Here is a 25,183-nt window from a genome sequence, read left to right as displayed (position 1 = left end):
CAGATTAAATGACACAGTTATGCCAGAAACTCAAGTGGAGCTAGGCTTCCAGACAATGAATCTGACTGAAGTCAGGACTTTAACTCAACAACCACTTAACAACTGGGGGGCTTGCTTGTTTGTATATATCTGTTAACCATGACATTCACTAATCCAACAATGAATTACAGCTCACAGCACAGAGAAACATAGCACAGAAAATATAGAGGAAGAAAATCAGTTTCTGGGGTAGCAGTGCTGAATGGACACCAAGAGACTCCTTTATTTTTTCTGATATGTGCAAAATATCTCTAGTCATCCCTGTACTTAAATTAGTATCCCATTTGGTCGTTTATTGCCTTCTACATAATACACACAAGAAATAGCATGCACAAAATCAGTGTTTTTAACTCCTCACCTGTGCAGTTGGCCCAGAATTTCATTTGCCCTGAGGCAATTGCAGATGAAACTGGCAGAATTAATTGGTATGCCCTAGTGCTGTAGTTCCTAAACTTTGCTACACATTAGAATGGTATTGAATCCCAACGTGCTAGGGTGGGAGCCAGATATCTGCGATTTCAATGTGCAGCAGAGTATGGGAACAATTGTTCTAGTGCTGAGCATTTCAACATCCTGCAGTGCTGCTGGAACTTGTTTAAAATGTGCATTCCTAGATTCCTAAACCCCAGAGATCCACCAGATTCCTTAGGCTGCCTAGGAACATGCAATTTAAATAAGCACCCTTAATAATGTAATGATCATACTTTCAGAAACACTAGGTGAATAGACTGTCACTCCTAAAACAGAACTGGGGGGGAAAACCCTATACACTGACTAAGTGAGACTGTCTATTCATGGCATGAATTCCAGGAGGGCTGGTTCTGCCTTGAGCTTTCTCTCCTGTGGGGAGCAAGTGCACAGAGGTGAGTCAAGTTTCACTCACAGGATGACATTCTGTCTGTTCCGGGCTCATCATGTGAGACTATAGAGGTAACTGACTCAGCCTCTAAAAGTTCAGCCAACAGGAAAAACTGGCACAGCTGTGAATTCCACTGTCCCCTTGATCATCTCTTTCATGGCACAGAGCAGTTGAACATTTTAGAGACCCAGAAGTCCTGGGGCTATGGAAGGGGGCGGCAGAATGGAGACAATGACAAACCACAGAGCAGAAATGTTCTGCAAAATTCAATTGATTTTACTTAGAGAAAATCACAGATTAAATGATGCATCTATGCCAAAAAATCAAATGGGGCTAGGCTTACAGCCAATGCATCTAAAGTCAGGACTTTAATTCAACAACCACTTGACAATTGGGCGGCTTGCTTAGTTGTATGTCTGTTAATCACGAGAGTCATTAAAAATTCCAGTGGAGTCTCATCATGTTCCCTCGAGTTATAAAATAGCTCAAAGAACTTCATGTTAAGATTTTAGGACTTTAAGAAAAGGAAAGATATCTTTTTTTTTCTCAAAGTTTACTGTCTTCTCAACACTCTTATAAGCTACCAAGCATAGGTGGAAATCATCCATTTTAGAGGCAATAAAGCAATGTAGAGATGTAAAGAGTAGAGTCAGGTGTGTGGCACAGGCCTGTAATCCCAGCAACTCAGGAGGCTGAAGCAGGAGGATGGTAAATATGAGACCAGTCCCAGAAACTTAGGAAATCTTGTCTAAAAAAAATTATAAAATAAAAAGGGCTGGGATATAAATCAGTGGTAAAGTGCCTCTGGGTTTAATTGCCATACATAAACATATAAAAGAGGAGAAATACAATGCACCTGTAAATATATTTGTAAAATGATTAATATTATTAGACAAGATTTATGGTGTTTTTATTGAACTTGTAGACAGGGACCACACCTGTTCTTGTTTATGCCTGTATTCCCAGTGCTCAGTATGGTGCCTGACATACAGTATACATTCAGTAAAGTTTTGTTGAATGAGCAAATGCATGATAGATTTAACATCAGTTTTGCTAATGTTTCTTTTAGGGGAATGTATACAATTTCCTATTATCCATCTTTGTGCTTCTGGTGAGTAATTCTGAAGAGAATTATTTTATTTTCCTTATGCCTGTGCAATACTAGATAAAATGTTTTGGTTTGATTCATGCACTCAACTAAGGTCATCACTTGAATTAGCAGAAGTCTGGAATTGTGCATTTGACTTGGAATGAGTGACATTTTCCAAGGCAGGTGATCAGAATAGTTAGAATTTTCCAGAATAGGTTTGTAAACAATAGATAAGATAACAGAGACTATCTTGTAGTCCCTCTGATAAATAATTGGTAACATATTAGTTCAGGGACTTTTCAGCATAATAGACATTATTTTGAATTCAGTTGTTACATTTCTTTTATATAAGCAAAAATTTTAAAGTTTCATTTTTTCATTTGAGAAATTTAACCTGTAAAATTTCATCTATAGGTAAATCGTATTTTCCTGGCAGCATGTGTTGTGGCCTTTTTACTTTCCAGAATAAATATAATTTGACTGTCCAACTTAAAAGCAAGGAAAATTTGGGGACTAACAGGTAAGTGGCTGGGTTCTCTAGCTCCAATCAAGGAACTGCCAGATGATCGAAAAGAAGCTGCTAATACTCATTCTCCTGGCCCTCTTATTTACTTCCTCCTGGCTAGCATTGAGTCTATGTAGGCAAGAACCTTTCCTGAAGTAAGAAGGAGAAGAGGTTGAAGGGAAACTTGGATTGCTTTAGAGTCCATTGTTTCTCAGAGTGTGATCAAGGGACCACCTATCTCAGCCCCAAGGAGTTTGTTAGAAATACCAATTCCTGGATTCCACTTGAGAATCTTTGGAGGTGGCACCTTAGGATGTACATGTTTAAAAATATTGATTTTAACAATATGTAATGCACACCAAAGTTTGAGAACACATATTTTTCCTGATATGTGAGTTTATATAGGGGAGTCAACTGATGAGGATTTTTGTGCTCCCAGCATTGACTCCTCTTTTGCCACACCCTACTGGGCCCCTGGTGGTGTATTTGCCAATCCTCTCTGCCCTCAGGCAGGAGCAGGTGCCCTGGCTCTGGAGTCAGGCCATCTGCCAAACATTTTCTGCCATCCCTGAACTTCCTATTCTTCCCAGCAACCTTGGCACAGGCAAAGGGCAGTCAGGGAGTGGCAGAGGCATGTGCCCAGTTGGGAGAACTTGGAATAGACTCCATGTGCAGCCTCTGAGTCAGCCTCTCTGCAGGGGAAGGAGCAGCAAATTTGGTGAGTCAGCGTTGTCATGGGCAGAGGGTGCAGGCCCTGGAGCAGCTTGGAGGGACCTGGCTTCTGAAGTGTCTCTCTTAGCTTAGAGAGTAGTGGCTTGGAACATTTGCCCTGCTCCCTAACACAAAAGCCTTGTATTCCTGTGGGCACAAGCTATGCCCTGTACCCTTTTTCAGGCTTTTGAGAAAACACTTAGGAGTTATAGCAGTAGAAGCTTTTTATAGAGGTCATTAGTGATGGTCTCAAAGGGCACTTGGAAAAGCTTTGGCATCATATCATCTCCCTCAATTCTCTTCTTCCTTCAGTCAGTCCATCTCTAATTCAAATCCTCTGACCAGGTTGCTGCCCCCAAATCCCCTTTTTATAACTCTGGAGACACTAGCCAGGTTAAAATCTTAAATCTTTCTTAATTGTCGCTACTTTGCCATTAGAAATGAGGTTTTTGGTTTTTTTTCTATAAAAAGCTGAAGTCTTGCACAAGGAGTGAGAAAGAGTTTTAAACATAAGCATCCCAGGGTCTGGGGTTGTGGCTCAGTAGTAGAGTGCTTGCCTAACATGTGTGAGGCACTGGGTTTGATCCTCAGCACCACATAAAATATAAACAAATAAAATTATAAATAATTAAAATTTATAATTTTTATTTATAATAAAAAATATTTTAAAAATAAGCATCCCAGAAAAGATTCAGTACTTCTCTAACCTAAGTGGAAGTACATTTAAATGTAGGTATTTAGGTTCTACATCCAATAGTTCTGATCCAGCAGATCTGAAATGGGGTCCAGGAAAATGTATTTTAAATAAATAACTCTGGTTAGTCAAGATGCAGGGGTCTGTGGGTCAGAGGATTAAATCTTGAGACACATGAATTTAAATATACATCAAGGAAAAAATGTATATCAAGGAGTGAATGACTCACTTCCAGATTCCTTGGAATAGTCTGGGTTTCTGTAGTTGGGAAGAAAGAAGTATTCCAATATTCCAGGCACCCTCAAAAGAGAAAAAGCCTGGATACAAGTCTGTGCAGACATCTATCCACATTTGAAAAGGAGTAGACCCTGTTATTATTAAAAAAAATACACCAAAAGGAAGTGAAATTATGTCATTATCTAATTGCTGCCCTTTATCTACTTGCCCCTCAGACCAGGGCACAGCTCAGCCTTCTGAGTTCATGTCTGACTAGACCCCAGAGCTTTTCCATTGCCAGCCGTCTTGGTTTCCTGAGGTACTTTGTATATGAAGGTGACACTAAAAGGTTAAGATTTGCTTTGAGAAATGGGCCCAGTATCTGATTCCTGTCAGAATATACTCTCTTCGTTCCAAAGATGCATCCAAACTAGAGAAATATCACCTTTATTCATCCAAGTACACTTATCAATTTGGATGGGTTAGACTTTTCTTATTTGTCTTTAGGTCTTTCTTTAAAGGTGATTTTTTTTTAATCCAGTATTGGGGGAGTTGAACCTGAGACCTTGCACAGGCTAGGTAAGTGCTCTACCACTGAGGTACTACAGTTCTTTAATTTTTTTTTTTTAATTTGAACACAGTTTCACTAAGTTGCCAAGGCTGGCCTCAAACTTGTGATCCTCTTATCTCAGTCTCCCAAATTGCCAGGGTTACAGGTGTGCATCACCTGACCAAGCCCATATGTAATTTAAAAAAAAATTTTATTTTTAGTTATAGATGGACACATATATTTTATTTTATTTTATTATGTGGTGCTGAGGATCAAACTCAGTGCCTCATGCATGTGAGGCAAGCACTCAACCACTGATCTACTACCCCAACACCATATGTAATTCTTAACATATTTGATTCTTTAGGTATTAAGATAAAAAATTAAGTTGTCAAATAGCATTTTTAACTTGATCATTCTGAAGCAGTATTCTACTTTAAATGTGGAGGATGGGGGAACTAACTTTTTAAAAGTTCCTTCTAGTCATACATTATGAAATACCTATGCATTTGCCAGGCCATTCATCCCTACACTTAAATCCTTCATTAACTCCTTGCACCTTGTGACTTTCTTGCATCTCACTCTATATTCCTAAAAACATCATTTACACCCCTGCTTCTTTACTTCCATCTTGACTTTCACAACCTTCTGGTCAAAGTGGATCAAGAAGACTCAGGATGTCATATCCACAAATGACAAAGGTGCTATTGTTTTAGATGATTTCAGTAAAGTAACAAGAAATGCAGCACTTATAAAATGACAGACTTTGTTCTGAACACTCTGCAAATATTAAGTTATTTAATTTTCATAATCAGCCTATACGGTACTTAAGGTAGGTGCTATTATAAGTTACTATAAGCCCATTTTATAGATGAGGAAACTGAGGCACAGGTAAGTTATATACTCCATAAGGTCATATAGCTAGCAAGATTCCAACACTGACACTATGATCTTGGTCACTACTTATGTTGCCCATCAAAAAAGACAAAATGAGCTGGGGCTGTGGCTCAATGGTAGAGTGCTTGCCTGGCACACGTTGAGGGCACTCAGCACCACACAAAAAATAAAATAAAGGTATTGTGTCCACCTACAACAAAAAAATACATATTAAAAAATAAAGTATTTTGCCCATTTTAATTGTTTTTTAAAAAAGAAGACAAAACAATACAAGCCAATGCAAATATTATTCTTCATCCAAAAAATCTATTTTCAAGGACATTTCAGAAAAGAAAACTGGAGATTGCAATCTAATTTGAGACCATACTCAATGTATCAATCATCTATGGTTCTTATATTGTCTGTATATGCCAAGAATTATCTAATTTAATCCTCACCCTATTGAAGGCTGATTTAACGGAGGCTTTGCTAAATATTTACACGCCAAAGAGAATCATCCCTCAAACATAATTTGTTCTCAGCATACTGTATCCAGGATCCCAGATAGAATAATTGTATCTACTTTGAAGCATAGGAGAAAACAGATCTACACTGAAACAGCCTTTCACTGCCATTTCTTAGGATCTGCTTAGATGAAAACCCACATTGCTGATTCTTGCCAGAATCTACTTATGCTTCGGGAAAAGTATTAACTAGACTTCCGGCCTGAATTTTAATTCTGGCTCTTCCACTACTCAGCTGTGCAATTCAGGACAGTTGATAATCTCTCCAAATCTGTTTTCTAGAGGTCCAAATGAATAGCTATAAAAGGAAATAAGCTATAAAGTACTGGAAAATTGTATGGTAGCATTACAGGTTTTTTTTTTAATAAATTGATGATTGTTACATTTATTTTAAATTTATTTTAAAGCAGCCTCCTTCCCTCCCCCTCCCAAGTAAAGTTCTCAAGGGCAGGGCCTCATTCATCTTTGCTTCTTAAGATTGCTATGAATGGATAATTATGATTGCAATGAATTCCACTATTGTCATGTATGTAAGAAATAAAAATAAATTAATTTAAAAAATTGCTTCTGGTATAAAATAGATAAACAATGAATGTTTCCTGAGTGAAAGAAAAAGAGATTTTCCCAGAGTTTTGGAGGATCCTATCTCAGTTGAGAAGTGCTGAGGAAGGTTAAGCCATTCACAATACCTGCTTCAACTACGTGGTCCATTGTTGGAAACCTTTTGTATACAGCCGTGCTCACAGCGCGGAAGATGAGCAGGGATGTGAGATTTACATAACGCATCAGTGTCCTTCTGAGAAGGCGTCCATGCTGGTCACTTCCGTGGACACTGCTGGAGATGAGGAACATCAGCCTGTCAGGCCAGGGCAGATTCACAAACTGGTTCCACCATCGGTTCACTACTAAAGTAACATAAAATCCTGTAGAACAAGAGGAAATAATAAAGCAATTTCTTAGCAGCAGACATATTGGTGACACTGATGCTTTTACAGAATTTTAGCCTTTTTAGGGGTTGGGAATACAAAAATATGTAGTTATCTAAACCTTAAGATTTTGACCTCCAGAAAAAGATGTCATTTGTGCCTGGTAATGTCAGGCACCCAGTAAGTGGGTATTAGAACTATAATACTGATCACAAAAATGGAGAGTTAGTGAAGAGAAGGCTTACAATAGCAAATTATTACCTCAAACTTGCTTGGTGTTAATTTAGCGAAAGCAGCCCTGAAGGCAAACTTTATGGATGATTCTGGTTCTAGTGCAAGCATTGGCTTTTCAGGCATGCCTCTCAGCTTGGAAACAATCTCATGCAGAGTCATCCGTGTCATCCTAATGGAGACAGTTGTGTGGCTGCATTCTGCGTGTGACCTATACTTACCAAGCACAAAGGTTACTGGAATTTGTTCAGCATATCTGTCACAGTAAATTGATAATTTTTCAAAGTAACGTTTTTGGGCTCCTGTAAGTAACAATCTGGAGCAAAAATAAAATGCACAGCCCTTTATGATATTATACTTCTGCACCTGCTTTGCAAGTGACATTAAGTGCAAACAATTAAGCACAAATATTCTCATTTTTTTTAAGGAGCAGTAACTTTTTCCTTTTCCTTAAACTGATATGCTCAAAAGCTTTTTAATTGCTTAATGTTTCAAGTACTAAAGTTTTTAGTACATAAACATTACTGTCCATTAAATTGTGGTATTTATTAACCATTTTATTTTTAAAATTTTATATTTTTTAAGTTTTATATAATTGGCTCACTGGATTTGGAGCAAGGTACATTATAAAATAGCCCTTCTTTCAATTATTCATCAGGAATACTTAAAAAAGAGAATATTGATTAAATGGATTAGCTGTTAAATCATTATTAAGTAATAACATTTGATATCTTGACCTTACTTTCTCCTGAATATGCTACTTAGCACATTTTGGATTATATATATTGTAATTCAAGGGATCTGAAATTTGTTTATTTTAAAGCCCACAATTATTTGAAATATAAACAAAACAGATTTAACAATCAGAGGTGAAAACTTTTATTATTACATTTAGTCAATGTCTTAACCTTGCTATTATAGATCTGACCCAACCTGGCCAAACTCATTTTCTGGTATTGTTAACATAATTTCATCTAATGAAACCATTATTAATATTTATGCTGCAGGGAGGGGATTCAGAGTCAGAAGAAATGTCCAAAGGCAGGTTAATAATAATAATCAAAATACAGAAAGAGAAGCCACACACATGGTGAATTTGCATAAATCAGTGAATGCAGCTGTTCCGAAGGACAAAGGACCCCCAGGAAAAATCTATTATAACAACCGTCAAAGTCCCCTTTGGGCAAGTAGAACAGAAAGCAGAGGGGTTTTGAAGTAACAGTGAGAAACCAATCAGATTGCAGATGGAACACTGATAGAAGCTGTTATTGATGAAGAAATGTTTGAGATGGGCTTGGAGTTCCTGTCCTGGCTTTAGAGGAGGTGACAGAATTACTAAAGTCAGGTGAAGCTGACAAGAGAGGCATTTTTACTGGTTGGACAGGCCTATCAGGGTCATACTGATGACAAGTCACAATCAGATGATTTTCCAATATGTAAGTGGAAGTGGTCAAAGAGTATTTAAATATGGAAAGTATGGATCTTAGAGTCAGACAAAACCCAGTTTTAATCCCAGGTCTGCCATTTATAGATATGGACTTTGAACATGTCTTTAAGTTTTTTCAGTTTTCTCATTTGTAAAGGGGGATAATAATACTACATATCAGGGATGTCATAAGAATTAAAAATATTATATAAATAAATAACTTTTTAACATATGGCCTCATACTTAAAATAATTGGTATTATAGCTAACTGGCCAAAGAAAAATATTTATTATAATGGTCATATAGAAAATTTAAATAGCTAGAAAATACTATAGAGATTATTTTGCCAATTTCCTCAGACAATAGGAAGTGGTAAAATCAAATCAATGAATCCTGGTTCTTCCTTATAATTTTTGTCAAGTGTAACTATTTGCTTATAACAGGATTCATAAAAAACTGAAAGTCATTAGTAGACATGAAAATGAAACTATGTTTACATTTTTCTACAGATATGTTTGATTTTCTTAACAAACTCATCCTATAGTTCTTGGTAAACTTTTGATTAAGATAAAACAATCTACTTTAACAATCTTTTACAGTTGAACTTTATAAAATGAAGGGTAATCATTGAACTAATGGTTAATAAATGTAAATGCTCTTTGGCCTTTGGAAAAAATATATGCATACAATTTTGAGGGGAATAGGTATGCTATGGGGGAGAAGCTGAGGCCCAGTGAACATTTCTGGTGACATTGCAACTGTTCTAAGGACTTTTCTATTCTAAGCAGCAGCAGCAGCAATAAACTCACATTAGTAAAAATAAACTAATGAGATAATTATCTTGGAACATCATTGTGTCTTCCACCATTTCATATTCTGAAGGCTTAAATGACATAAATAAATTGTCAAAATAGTATCATGTAAAACATATCTGAAAAAATTATTAGGGGTTTTTAGTAAGACTTTCCCTCTAAAGATATTCTGCCAACATGTACATAAATATGTACACCTGCTTGGAATAGTAGTTTTGATACACAGCAAAATAGCTCTTCACATTTTACTTTTTATAATAGTCAACCAGATAAATTAATATCCTCTTCTCCAAATGGAGTCTTATTGCTATAAGGAAGAATGTAGATAAGAGCAATGATACACAAATTTGTCTATCTGTATGCAGAGGAAAAATAGACTGATGTATATGGAAAAGGTGGAAATACAGCCTCAAAAATCTTTAGCTTTCTCATTTCAGGTTTTAGCTTCCTCCAGAGAAGAAAGGTATACATTCAATTTTTAATTAAAAAAGACTCATAAAGCTTCCCCTTATTCTGATAAAATTTTATTAATGCTATAATTTTTAGTCATAAAAGTATTTAGACATGACATTGTTCATATTTTCTATCAATATGACAGACATAGGTTGTGATGTTACAAAGAATAAATACCTCCTTTTGTGAACATAACATGCCCTGAAATCAGAAGGTATAAAGAAGACAAATTAGGGGAGGGGCTGTAGCTCAGTGGCAGAGCGCTTGCCTAGCATAGTGTGAGGCACTGAGTTCAATCCTTATCACCACATAAAAAAATAAATAAAATAAAGGCATGATGTCCATCTACAACTACATTTTTTTTTTAAAGAAGATAAATTAGTGTCTAGGCCTTAATTCTTTAGTTGGGGCACTGGTAAGATTGAAGGGCACGATCCTGGTTAAGATCTCATCTTTCCAGGCAAAAGGAAGGAAAGTTGCCTGATATGCACAATCACAGACATGTTAATTACATATGGAACTTCAGCAAGCTGTCAAATCACACCGTCAAACTATGAATGACATCATTGAGAAGCATACATAATTATACCTCTGTGGACTTTGCCTATTCAAAATCATCACATAGTAAGGATTTAAGTATAAATCTTCCAGTTTATGTCTATAATAATACTATTGAAGTGCAACTAATACCACATCACATCATGACCAATTAATGTCGGGCTGGAATGGGAGCCTGACAACTACAGTTTGTTTAACATCCTAAAAAATGGTTAGGTATTGGATTAAAATACCCTTTCCTGTGGAGTAGACAACAAAGATGTTCATGCAAAGGAAGAGGTTACATAATGCAAAAGTCAGCAGCAATTAAAGGGTTTGGATTTTTGAGACTGTATTCTTACATAATATTTGATGGCCATAAGGAGACATGCAAGGCAAAGTACCTGTACACCAAACTTATTGCTGTGTAAAGAACAGCAAAAACAATAAATTCCCTGTATAGGAGTTTGTAGATGCTGCCTCTCCACTTGAGAAGTAACCTATGAAATCCAAAAAAGGTCGCATTTGCTACTTTACTGGAGTAAGTGACAGTCATCTTGGATAGCTTTTTTTCTAGAAGAGCAAGAAGACAAAAGACAAGTGAAAAGTTAAGTTTAAGATTAGGCATAAATCTGTGTATCAAAGGAAATTCAAGCCAGTAGCCAGCCAGTCATATCCTTTTTTTTTTCCCCCTCCACCTTTCTTAGTTTGTACAATTTGAAACTTGGGGATAAACAACAGCTCAGAGATAGGTCTTTTAGAGGAGAAGGGGAGGAAAGGAGTCTCTGGGAAGAGTAATGTTAGAAAAATTTTAAATTGCCTTTCTAAATATTATTTTCAGACTATATAGCTATTGCTCAATAAATATGGCATATGAGATATGTTGTAAAATTACCAACATAGTTTCCTAATCCATAGGAGGATTTAGGGTATTGATATGCAAAATTAACTGACATTTTCAAAACTAGTGGCCAAACTTATTGTTTGGGCTTTATCTGGTAAAGTATGTAAAGAGCTACTTATTTCACCTTAAACTTTGTACAGGGACGTTATGGCTCTCCTAGAAATGAGGATATATTTTTGAAAAGAAGCAAGGCCTTCATGGGAACTTAATTGATGGGTCAATTTGGTGGCTTTATTTGCAAGTCAGTATCTCTCTGGTGGTGTTTTCAGTGCATAGCACTCTGCTTACTTCAAAGGTAGCCCAAATTTTGAGCAACCGTACTATTAAGAAGAATGCATTTTTCGGCTGAGGTTGTGGCTCAGTGGTAGAGCGCTCACCTAGCACACGTGAGGCACAGGGCTCGATCCTCAGTACCACATAAAAATAAAGTAAAGGTTATTGTGTCCACCTACAACTAAAAAACAAATTTAAAAAAAAAGAGAATGCATTTTCCCCATGAAAATTCTCACAAAATTCTTAGGGATGGTTGAATTTCTGTTTGGAGCTGAAAAGAAGGAGGCTATTATGGAATTCTTTCTACCTGGATCTGTTGCATGGATGTGGATTGGATGAAAATAGGGCTTCAAAGCCTAGTTTTCATCGAGTTCTTTGGCATTCAAACACTTATCACTGAGCTGGTAAATATTTAGGGTTTGAGATAGATGGTCAAAAGCTAATCTTTGAAAATCCTGCTCAACTACTGGCTAAATGGATCCCCTGCAGATAAAATGAAATTTCTCTGAAATCTTGGCTTTCTTAGGAAAATCTATGAGGAGGGTATTACAGAGCTTCTTAGACTGACATCATAGAGCATTCAGGTAGAAGTATAGTAGACACACACACACACACACAAATTCTGTAACAGTTTATCATATAAAGCAAGCTGCATTGTATATTTCAACATAAACAAGGAAATTTTGTCTTTATCTAGACGTGGGAAAACAACTCTAATTCACCCATTTTCTCTATAAATGACACAGCACTTTAAAAAAATTACAAATATTTCCAACATTACTGATTTTAATAAAGGAACCAGGGTCTTTGGCTAAGTACGCGGCATTACGAAAGGATGGGACTCATGCCACAAAACTGGTTTCATTTTTACATCTTTGCCTTGTCTATTTGTATAAAGTGAACATAGCCAACATTGAAAAAGGAGCATAAAAAACATTAAGCTCATTTCATAATTTGTTCTCATAGCTATGGTAGTTTTAAATAATGTTTCTTTCATTTAGTAGTTCAGCTTTCTATTTAGGCTCTAAGATCACATAGAGTAGAGATCAGAGTTAAAATGCATAGGTTGATCTGTGCACTAACCTATTTATTTGGAGTCTCCAACAGGAAAGAAAATCTTCAAATTTCAGGCTCCGCCTGAAGAGATGCTTCAGGTCGGTGCTGCACTCTTGGTTTTACCCTTCGCTCATGGACAGTAAGATTTTCTTTCTGTTTTCTGGCTACTGAGAGGATCCAGAGTGTAACAAGCAGAAGGGTTAAATGTTTTTCCACTTGTGGAGGCCTGTTTATGCCAATTTGCCCACTGATGACAGTGATAGCTGGAACAAACAGAAGTGACAGCTGCTGATGGTGCTTTTTTTCTATCTATAATTATAACTCCACCTGCCGCCCAAAATACTCCTTTGAATGAGAAGTCTGGGGTGACGTGGAGGATGTTGGGTTGTTTAAGTCTGTCAGATTCACTTCAACTCTATCCTGGGATCAAGGAAGAAAGGTCCATTTCCCCCAAAGTGTTCTGAAGAGATTCTACCAACCAAAAGGGGAATTAGAACAGTCTTTTTGTACTTGAAATGAAGAATACATTCTTATGAAGCCATAAACTGGTGAAGACAAGAATATAAACAGGATTTTCACTAATTTGAGAGGTACTGAGAATGTTCCTCCATTAAAAGCAATAAGTATATGAGAAAGAGAGAGAGAGAGAGAGAGAGAGAGAGAGAGAGAGAGAGAATATGAGAATGTGTCTGTGTCTTGAAAGACCATAGAGAATTATGACATGTGATGGCTTAGTGTAATGGAAACGAGTAACACACTGATTCATTATGCTTATTATCTTTCCATGGTTAGCCAGGAAAATTTTAAATTATTCAAAATGTTTTCTGCTAGATTATACATGCCTATCTTCCTTCTTTTCTTTTCTTTTTTTGGTACCAGAGATTGAACTCAGGGATGTTTAATCACTGAGCCATATCCCTAGCCCCTTTTTGTATTTTATTTAGAGTCAGAGTCTCACTGAGTTGCTTATTGCCTCGCTAAGTTGCTGAGGCTGGCTTTGAACTCTCAATCTTCCTGCCTCAGCCTCCCAAGCTACTGGGATTACAGGCCCAGCTTCTATTTTCCTTCTTAAAAGAGACAGTTCAGCAGCATTCTTTAAATAATAGATTAATTAATTTTAGGGCCAATTCCTGAGACCTTTTCAACTTTCTAAAGTAGTGTGTACCAATCATTGCACATAAGTGAAAAGAAAATGACTTTAAAATAACATCTATTGTCATGGAGAAAGATTTGAAATAAAATGTTTTTTTTTTAAATTTTTATTGTTGGTTGTTTTTTTTTAATTTTATTGTAAAATGTTGGTTTTAAAGTCAAGAATACATATGATTATTTTTCTACTCCTAAGTTTTATGTGCATTTGGCTGGTTTCTTTGTCAAACTGTAAGTACATTAGATCAATGACAGAGTAGTAGGGGTCTGATTTCTTGCCCTATCTCTGTTTATGGTTTCAGTATGAGGCCTATAAATAATGGATATTCAATATGTATTTGCTATTTATCATCACATCCTCACTATATTCCTTCTGTTAGTACATTTGGGGGAATTTTTGAAAGTATATACACAGTGCTGCACATCCTCTATTTGGGTTGCCATGAAAAGTATGGATCTGGATGGATCTGATGTTACATTTACAAAGGCTTTTAAGACTGATCAATATTGGGGACTTTGAGCAAATGTAAGCTTCAGTGATTACAAAATAGCTGGAAGTATTTTGTAAAATTCCAATTCCAATGTTGGAAGTATTCTGTAAGATATTTCCTTCTCCTGCATCCCCTATTGGATGTGTGGTAGCCCCAGAATGCCTCCTCTGTGGGGCGCCATAAGCCACTGTTGTCAATCTTATTTTTAAACGAACATAATTAAGTTCATTTCTACTATCAGGTTGTTTTTCTAGAATGACTAATTAATGGTTGAAAAGAACATTCTGAGTGCAAATTAGTCAATAATAATTAAACTGAATGGACAAACTCCCATTGTTGAGCTTTGACTCTTGTGGCTATTTCTAACAGATATGGAATTATGCCATTTAGAAATTAATTCCTTAGAGGAGGCAAGCCACTATAGATCTTTTCAAAATATCTAACAACACATCAAATTGCAGTTTATCTTATGTAACTTTTGAAAAAAACTTTAAAATTTTTTATTTAAAATAACCTTTTCTTCAAGATTCTAAATGTAACCTCATTATAAAAAGTAAAAAGTAAAGCAACATATAAAAAACAGAATGATACTCTCTCATGCCACTATAGAGGGGTGTTATCATTTTGCCTAAGGTTCATACTTCTAGACTTTTGTGGAAAATATTTTATCTCTATAGTTAACAGCAAATGACATGATAAACCCTGAGGCAATCTCAAAGCTCTGTGGAATAATGATACCAAGATTTTCTCTTGACAGCAAGCACCAGGTTATGTGATTTCTTGGGTTTTTCTGTTTACTGACTGTCATGATGCATATTTTTTTAACAACCACATCACAAGCAGCTAGTTGGGATAAGTCATGTGGCACCCCAGGTGTATGGAGGTTTCTGATACATGTTGTTGGATATAGAATTCTGCCCCATATCAAACCAAACAGGGTAGAACACTTCTGCAATTAATATTCTCTCTTTGATTTCAGGGGAGAAATAGCAAACCCCTAGGACTAGAAGAATTATTGAGTTTTATAGCTTCAGCTCTAAACCCATAAAAGACTGGATATTTGAGGAGTCATCATTGCTTTTCTTGCATAGAGTAACTGCCAACTCAACAAAACAGCAATGCATTAGTTCAAATTCTGAAGGTTATGTTTTTTCTAATGGAAGCTATGGAAACTTTGTTCTATTTTAGTGATAAAAGCTTAGAGCCTAGAGAGTTATTACTAGCTGAAAGTATATCCTGTACTCTATAATCAATGACATTTCTTAAATGGATGGTACTGCTTGGCTCAAATATATTCCAAATTGCTAAAGAAAAAATATTACAACATAGAACAGATTACATATAAATTCAATTTCACAGAAGAAGCTTGTAAACTAAATACATTGTGTAAAATAGCTGTGACATTCTACTTTGCCACCAATGGTAGATGGTGATAGAAATTATATCATTGTGTGGGTAAAGGGAAGACATAGGTACATAAAAATTTTCTGCATAAACATGGATGTCTTTACATGTTTTCTTATGCAGTGAAATGCATATGAAAATGAATAAAACACTTATTGACTCTAGTTCTCTAATATGATAGATTGAACATTCTTCAGACAACTTTTTAGGTTCATAACACATAATAGCTCCTTAACAGTGATACTGATGGACAGAGCAGTGGGTTTGAAGTAAGGGAATGAAAGAGAAACTTCAGTTTTTGCTTCACATAATTTTATATTATTAAAATAATATATCTGCATATTTAATAATATGAATTTTTTTATTTTATTGATTTTTTAAAAATAAATGACAGTGGAATGCATTACAATTCATATTACACATATAGAGCCCAATTTTTCATATCTCTGGTTGTATACAAAGTATATTCACACCAATTTATGTTTTCATACATGAACTTTGGATAATGATGCCCATCACATTCCACATCATAGCTAACCCCTGCCCCCTCCCTTCCCTTTCCACTTCTTTGGCCTATCTACAGTTTGTCTATTCTTCCCAGGCTCCCTCTCCCTATCCCACTATGAATCAGTCTCCTTATATCAGAGAAAACATTTGGCATTTGGCTTTTTGGGATTGGCTAACTTCACTTAGCATTATCTTCTCCAACTCCATCCATTTACCTGCAAATGCCATGATTTTATTCTCTTTTATTGCTGAGTAATATTCCATTGTGTATATATGCCACTTTTTAAAATCCATTTATCTACTGAAGGGCATCTAGATTGGTTCCACAGTTTAGCTATTGTGAATTGTGCTGCTATAAAGATTGATTTGGCTATCTTCCTGTAGTATGCTGTTTTTAAGTCCTTTGGGTATAGATGAGGAGAGGGATAGCTGGGTCTATGGTGGTTCTATTCCCAGTTTTCCAAGGAATCTCCATACTAATTTCCATATTGGCTGCACCAGCAATAAAAATTTTGATTTGACATAACTTCCAAATTTATACCTCCAGCCTGGATCTTACTCTTAACTCCATGAACACCTCAAACCCAGCAGGCCCCAAACTGAACTGATCCTTTTCCTCAAACATGCCTGCAACTATTCCCATCTTAGTTGATGAAAACTTTTTCCTTCCAAAAGACCGAAAACCTCATGGTCATCCTCACCTCCTCTCTTCCTTTCATACCACAACCCAATCTTTCAGCAACTCTGTTGGCTCCACTTTCAAAACACACTGTCTCCTCACCAACCCTTCTCCCTAGCTCCCTTACCCTTCCCTCTTCGGAGCCACCATTATTGTTCTCCTGTGTTACTCTAGTAGCTTCCTGACAGGTCTTCCTTCTTCTCCACCTGTCCTTTTCAATTTGTTCTAACACGAAAGCAGAGGGATCTTATCAAAAGGTAAGCCAGGAAAGCCATGTCATTCCTCTGATAGAAACCCCTCAATGGCTTCCTGTTTTTCTCAGAGTACTAGCCCAAGTTCCTCAATGGCCTGCAAGTCTCATGTGACTTGCTCCCATTTCCTCCCTGGTCTCATTTTCTATTTTTCTTACCTGCGGATTAATCTCTTCTACACTTGTGTCCTTTTCTTTTTTTTTCATAAACACATCAGGCATAGTTGAAGCTTAAAGGCTTGGTGATGGTGGGTCTTCCTGCTTGAAATGTTCTTCCTCTAGATATCTGAGGGTCTCCTTCACTTCTTCCAAGCTTGCTCAACTGTCTTCTCAATAGTTGATCACCCTACTTAAAACTACTTACTGCCCCTGCCCGCCACCCTCCCAACAGCACTCCAGATCCCCTTACCCTGCTTGGCTTTTGCATTTTCTCTACACCATTTATGGGGTTTGAATATACCCCGTGATTAGCACATTTATCGTGTTTACTGTCTGCCTATTCTATTCTACTAGGATAGAAGTTCCATGAGGGTAGAGAGCTGTTGGTTTTGTTTGCTGATGAAAATAAAGTTCTTCAAATAGTGCCTCATTGAGTGAATAAATTTTAAAAGAGTCCAGAGAGGCTCCCACTGTTTCTCATAAATGTGAATTTCATGAGGACACATGCCATGGTTATTATGGTTTATATCCAGTGTCCAGCAAAGTGCTTAGCATCTAGAGACACTCAGAAATATCTAGGGAATAAGTAAGTGAACATATACTTTTATTCAGACATTAAAACTATCTTTTTCATATAAATTGTTTTCATATAATAGTTTTTAAAAGGCAATGTTTTCCATATGAGGTATGGGTTTTTTAGCACTCTGGAAGAACTAAAAGACAGACAGACCCTTGAGTACTGACTTCACATTCTTTCCATACCTGCATTCTGTGATACATTTCTTCTGAGTTTCTGCATCCTTTGCTAATTTAAATAGGGAATTCAGGGTAGGGGTATGAGTGCCCTCTCCTGCCAATCCACCTGAAATGCTGCCTCTCATCTTCTTTCTTTTCTTTTTTTTCTTTCCTTTTCTCCATCTTCTTCTTTTACTGTCCTTAGGAGATTAAGACTAGGAGATTACTGCATTGGAAACAGCAATATAATATCTGAAAATGGATAGAAACAGAAATAAGTTGATTCCTTCCACTTCCTCTTCAATACTCCATTGCATCACTATATTACAGATGTAAGACTGAGCACTCCCATGATGCTTCACAAATGCACCCAACACCCCTTTTAAGATAACATTAAATAATGTCAATGGAAGAATGACACAGTAAACGATGATGGTTTACAAGTAGTGGTGACTTTCTTATGGCTCATAAGGTACCTCAGAGTTCTTGACCTTGAATGCTTTCTAGCAGAGGGGATAAGAGAGTTGGTAAAGATTAAATTATAAAGGTCCTTTAGTGGAATTTTAATGACCAACTTCTAGCAGCAAAGTAATAGTATAGATGTGCAGATGTTCATATTTACTGCTTGATGGTATCTCATAACACATTCTGATATATTTTAATATATCTGTGAGAGAAAAATGGAAGTAAATGAAGAATTATGTATACTTCCTTTTGTTACTTTTTACTACCCTCTATGTACTCTGATAGTTTGGGGATGACTTGTGTTCTCCTTCATCCTGTTTTCGTCACAGATGATTAGATTAACTTAAAACAACAACAACAACAACAGAAATGAGTTGCATGAAGCACACTCAGAGGATTCAGCTTGAAGTACACCTTACACCGTCCTATAAAAACATAAAATCCTGCTTTTAGAAACATAAGATGCTGTTGAGTGATGACAAGGCTACTTTGTCATTTAAAACATTCCCTTGTCTTAAAAAGGTAAAAAAAAAAGAGTAAGTTTTACACAAGTTTCTTTTCCTCATGGTAAAAATCCAGGTGGTTGTTTCTTTCTCTTAGGCTTCTCTTTGAAAACCCTTTTAAGAATTTTTTCCATATTTTTATTTATCATTACATTATTTAAGAGAATCAGAATTCTTCCTTGCTAACTTCATTAATATGCAGCAAAATTACAGATAAACTAATCTTTTAACCCAGTAGTTTCATTTCTAGGAATACAACTCATATACATCTCCAATAACAACAAAGAAAACCAACCCACATATGTGCCAATACATTAATTGCAACAATGCTTGTCATTTCAAAATGTTGGAAACAACACAAATGTCTATACTTAGGAGAGTGGCTAAATCAACTATGGTACATCCACAAAATGCAGCACTATGCAGCTACAAAAAGAAATAAGAAAAACCCTTATGAATTGATAGGGAGTGACTTCTAGGATATATTAATGGTGAAAAAAGTGCAAAAACCTACTCATAGTAAATAAACACATGAAAATATGCTCAACAACATTATTTACTAAGTTAATACAAATCATAGTGACAATAATATGTGACATCACACTCAGAATAGCTATAAAAACAAGCAAAACAGAACATTACAATTGTTGGTAAGGATATGAAGAACTGAAACCCTTTCACACTGCTAGTAAGAATTTAAAATGGTGCAGCCACTGTGGAAAATGGTTTAGTGTTTATTCAGAAAATGAAGTATAAAATTGCCATATAATCCATCAAATCTACTCCTAAGTATATATCCAAACATACTGAAAAATATTCAAACCAACACTTGTACATGAGTGTTCATAGCAGTACTACTCACAATAGCCAAAAGCTGGAAACAATCCAGATGTCCATTAACTGATGGATGGAAACAAATTGTGATATGTCCATATGGTAAAAGTTATTTAACTACAGAAAAGAAATGAGGTATTTATACATGCTATAGTATAGATGAACCTTAAAAACATTATGATAAGTGAAAGAAACCAGATATAAAAAGTCACATATATCACGATTCCATTGATATTAAATATCTAGAATAGGTACATCCATAGAGACAGGAAACAGATTTGTCACTACTGGAGGCTCTGGGTAGGGGGAAATGAGGAGTAACTGCTTGATGGGCCTTAAAGTTCCTCTTGGGATGATGAACATGTTGTGGAACTAGACTGATATTATGCACATTGTGAATATGATAAATGCTATTTTGGAGACATTTAAAGTGCTGGACTCTACACTTTTAAATGATTAAGTTAATGTAAATTGAACGTCAATTTAAAAAAGAGTGACTCTACACTTTTAAATGATTAAGTTAATGTAAATTGAACGTCAATTTAAAAAAGAGTGAGGGCCTATAGTGTGCTACTTTTCAGGAAAGAAAAGGGACACAAAATATACTTATATCTGATTACTTGTACAAAAGAAATTTGGTTATTTGGGAAACAGGTGGAAAGAATGAGCAAGTGGGAATGGGGTAGGGTGTGACATTGACTTAATATACTTTTTGTACAGCTCTGACTCTTAGAATGACAGAAATACTTTACATACTCAGTCCCCTAAAATAGTTAAAAACAATCAGGATGCAGAAGAAGCCTAATTAGAACACAAACAGTAACAAATTGATTTAACTCTATTACAAATGAATATCATAACCATACTTAAGGAGTTGGAGAAGAACCAACTAACTTTGGAAAGCAGTATTTTGACTATATAAACACAAAGCTAAAGACATAAAGAACTGGACCCAAATAGTATACTCTAGTTAGTGAATTTGCTTTCCCCAGAGGTATGGGTTAGCAATTCTGAAACTACTTTATATGCATAATAGTATTGAGCAAATAGGGTTCTTCAGAGAATTGATGATTCTAGAAAAAATAAGATGAGCCTGAACATTTTGTCGTGCCAGAAAGTAGGTGTCTTAGTGATTTTTCTGTTGTTGTTATAGAGATCACAGATTGAGTAATTTATAAAGACAGATTTACTTGGCTCATAATCCTGGAGGGTGGGAAATTCAAGAGGATGGCACTGGCATCGGACAAGGGTCTTCATACTGTGTCAACACCAAGTGAGCGGCCGAGAGAGCCAGCATGAGGAGCCAGGCTTGCTTTTGCAGCAACTAGCATTCATGATAACTAATCTACTCCCACTAGGACAACTCCATTCACAAAGCTCTGCCACCCACTTACTCTTACTAGGCCCCACCTCCTGATGCTCTTACAGAGGGGTTTAAGTTTCCAACTTGTGAATTTGGGGGGACACATTCAAACCATAGTTGTAAGAAAATACTAAAAAATGATGGAGTATGTCCGACTAACACAGAAGTCAAACAGAAGGAGCTCCCAAGGAAATTCGGGGCAATTTGAGCTCAATAATAAGTAACGGTAGTAATGGCTTAGAGCCAGATAATAAAGTAAATATTTTTGAGTCTATGCTGATGTGAACAAATAAATGGAGAGAAGGACCAGATTTTAGTTAATAAATACAGAAAGACTTATGGATATTTAAAAAAAAATCACCATTTGGAATCATAATAAATATTAAAAAGTAGTGAGAGAAAGTTCTGCTGAGAAATGGGACAGTCACATAGTCTCAAAGTTATCTCCCCACAAGATACATGTAGTTACAAAGAGAAAAGTAGAAACATTACATAGAAGAAACTTGTCCAGTCCCACATAATCAAGCAACCGAAGCTAACTTTTCCAGTTGTAAGTCATATTGATGTTATGGACCCTTAACCTGACACACTAAGCAGGCACATCACTACTGTGATATTGTTGCCCAAAATGCATAGTCTCAATCAAGTCACGAGCAAACACCAGACAAACATGAACTGAGAGGCTACAAAATGACGAATCAATACTTTTTAAAAGGGTCAAGGCAATGAAAGGCAAAGGGAGAGGACTGTCACAGATTGGAGGAGACTAAAGGGACATGACAACTGTATGTTGGATCAGTTAGGACATTCATAGGACAACTGGTAAAATTTGGATAATTAGTAATGCTGTATCAGTGTTGGGGTTATAGCTCTGTGCTAGCATGGGTGAGGTCCTAGATTTGAGCCTCAGCACTGCCAAACAAACAAAAAAGTGGTAGTGTGTCAATGCTAACTTCCTGGCTTTGATGGTGGTACTAAGGTTAGGTGAGATATTAACATTAGAAGAAGCTAGGCGAGGGTATATGGAAACTCTACTATTTTTCCAACATTTTTGTCTAAAAATTTTCAAAATAAAAGTAAAAATGTATCAAGGGGTTCCACTTAAAAATTTTTTGTTTATTTTATTTGCATTGATATTTGACTGGGCCAAGATTCTGAAAATATATTTACTATATATAGTGACATTACTATAGTGACATTACTGTTTCTTTCAAAAGAATTTTAAGGGCTTAAGGAAGGACTTTGAGAATGTGGAACTGCCTGTGGTCCTCCCCCCTTCGTAGAGAAAAGATAAACAGGGCAAATGGCAGGACTGGAAGTGCATGGGAGGATCCAGTATGGATTCACTGGGGCGGAATTATCTGAAAAAATGTTACCACCCCATGTCTGAATGGGAGAGGGGAGTGAGAAGTTACCGAAACCCAGAAAGGGCAGTTGAGTGAAAAGAATGCCAGACAGGCTCTGTGACTTCAGGATAGGACATTACTAATCCATAGTATCCAAGCAAGGGAGCTAGTTAATAAATAGTTCAATTTTATTCCCCTTCTGCCTTCTAAGCTCTTGCTGGGGACTCCGTGATTGACTATCCCTAATCAGAAGCCAGAGATCAAGGGAGCCTGTTATTGTAGTTTAAACATATTCACTTGTATGGGTCTAGTGTAGGGTGGGGAATTTTAGTAGATCTGGATGAGTGAAGGAAAAGTATTCAGCATGGAGATCACCTATTCCACCCCTCTTATTTTGTAAATGAGAAAAATAAGGCTCTAAGAAGTAAAATTATTTAACACAAGGTCAAAATAGAAGTATGGTAGAGTTGAAAACTCATTGGTTTACAAGTTGGAAGATCTAGGCTCTAGTCTTGCCCGGGGCACTACTCTAGGCTTCAGTTTCCATATCTGTGAGGAATGGGGGTGTCTAAAGCAATGTTCTTCAAATTTGTGTACACATATCTCTGGGTAAGCATAGAAGGTATATGAGTATGGATAATTTTAAGAGAATAAGTTTCCAGACCCATAAATTCCTTTTACATGCTCTGTCCTAGAATTAATCTGCTTTACCATTCATAATTGTCCTTCTCCTACTTGACAAAAGAAAGGTATGCCTTGCATTCAACTTACCTAACTCAGGGCATCAAATTTTTGGGGCACCAAACAAAGGGGCCTTTTGAAAATGCAGAAGTTTTTTTAAGTTGTAGATGGACACAATGTCTTTATTTTTATTGACTTATTTTATGTGGTACTTAGGATCGAACCCAGGGCCTCACGTGTTCAAGGCAAGTACTCTACTACTGAGCTACAACCCCAGCCCCAAAATGTAGTTTTTGAGGCAGATTCCTTTGATAGCACACCAGAGAGCTTCCATTAAGAGATATAGAAAGAGTAGCACTTCTCTTGGCAAATGTATGTGTACATAATCTTTCTCAGAAGGGCGTGAATTCCTTGAATGAACATTTCACATTTTAAACATAAGGTGGAAAGTGGGGTTTTGTCCACTTAAGGAGAAAGAAGATTTTAATCTGATTCAGATGATGAGCCTTAAGCTTTTCCAGGAACTGGTTGTGCTGCATACCAGGCTGACTGGCACAACCACGAGTGATAATATGCAATTATCTCTACTCTTAGACATGTAGTTTTATTCTTGTACAGACAAACTAATTCACAATGAGCTAGATGGAGCCAGAAGCTTCCAAGACCAGTTATCACTTTCCTTTGAACATGTTTAAACTAGGACACAGGAATTGCTACTCTGGGTCAGCCTTATTTAAGATACCTCCCACTCTGTTGTCTAGTTGGAGAGCTGCAGCGCCTTCATGATGCCAACCTCAAGGTTAATAACTTTCAAGTTACTATTCATTGCCAATTATGGTTCTGCCTTCCATACAGTTCTCTAAATACTATTATTTAGATTATTGAAAACACTATCACATTGAAACTAGATCTCCATCTCTCACCCTGTGTGAAACTCAACTCAAAATGGATCAAAGACAAAGGAATTAGGCAAGAAACTTTGAAACTGCTACATGAAAACATAAAGTCAATACTCTTTCATATTAGTGCTGGCACCAACTTCCTCAATAAGACCCCTTAAGCTCAAGAAATAAACCAAAAATCAATAAGTGTGATACCAACAAATTAAAAAGATTCTGCACAGCAAAGGAAACAATTAAGGGTATGAAGAAAGAGTCTACAGAATGGAAGAAAATCTTTGCCAGCTGCTTCTCTAACAGAGGATTACTATCCAGAATAAACAACAACAACAAAAAACCCTGAAAAACCTTAACACCAAAAAACTAAATAACCCAATCAATAAATGGACAAAAGAATTAAACAGATGTTTCTCAAAAGAAGAAACACAAATGGCCAACAAAAATATGAAAAAATGTTCATCATCTCTAGTAACCAGGGAAATGCAAATCAAAACTATACTAAGATTCATCTCATTCCAATTAGAATGATAATTACCAAGAACACAAACAATAAATGCTGGTAAGGATGTGGGGAAAAGAGACACTTCTACATTGCTGGTGGGACTGAAGACTTGTACAACTACTTGGGAAAGCAGTAAGGAGATTCCTCAAAAAACTAAGAATGGAACCACCATTCTGACCCAGTTTTCTAACTCCTCGGTATTTATAGTATGCTGACCTAAAATCAGCATACTATAGCCATGATACCATCAGTTACCAGTGACAAGTCCTGCTTCCCCACATGTTGAAGAGTAACATTAGAGAAGCATGCTGAGGCAAGCATATAAAGCAGAGTTTATTTAAAAAGGGGTAACATAGACTTCTCCCAGGAGGGAGAAGGGGGCCATAGCTGGTATCCTGGTGTCCCATAAAGTGAGCACGTTCTGCCTTTTTATATATCCTAGGCATCCTTTGTTCTCCTGCTCTGTTTACCTTCTCTCTCTCCTTCCTGCTGGTGGGATGGGCAAAAGGTGAGAAGCTGATGGGCCAGAGGGGC

General features: G+C 36.5%; 1 protein-coding gene across 9 annotated transcripts in view; it reads right to left on the bottom strand.

The window, feature by feature from the left end:
• The window catches only part of Best3 (bestrophin 3), a 75,344-nt gene that overhangs the window by 28,783 nt on the left and 21,378 nt on the right, over positions 1-25,183 (bottom strand). For 4 of the 9 annotated variants that reach the window (XM_078053148.1, XM_078053154.1, XM_078053155.1 and 1 more), the window contains exons 2-3: positions 18,084-18,308; positions 6,754-6,987 (exon numbers count right to left, since the gene is read on the bottom strand). In XM_078053148.1, coding sequence (XP_077909274.1) covers positions 6,754-6,987; positions 18,084-18,120 — 271 coding nt within the window. In that variant the 5' untranslated portion in view covers positions 18,121-18,308. Of the gene's footprint in view, positions 1-6,753; positions 6,988-7,251; positions 7,373-7,442; positions 7,538-10,853; positions 11,023-12,709; positions 12,946-17,321; positions 18,309-25,183 lie in introns of those variants that run through there. The other 5 variants (XM_078053156.1, XM_078053150.1, XM_078053153.1 and 2 more) reach the window with 5 other exon arrangements.

Source organism: Ictidomys tridecemlineatus, chromosome 6, assembly GCF_052094955.1.
Source record: "Ictidomys tridecemlineatus isolate mIctTri1 chromosome 6, mIctTri1.hap1, whole genome shotgun sequence".
In the NCBI taxonomy this organism is placed as follows: Eukaryota; Metazoa; Chordata; class Mammalia; order Rodentia; family Sciuridae; genus Ictidomys; species Ictidomys tridecemlineatus.
Note: the sequence above shows the minus strand (reverse complement) of the source record. Positions and strands in the feature narration are given on the sequence as shown.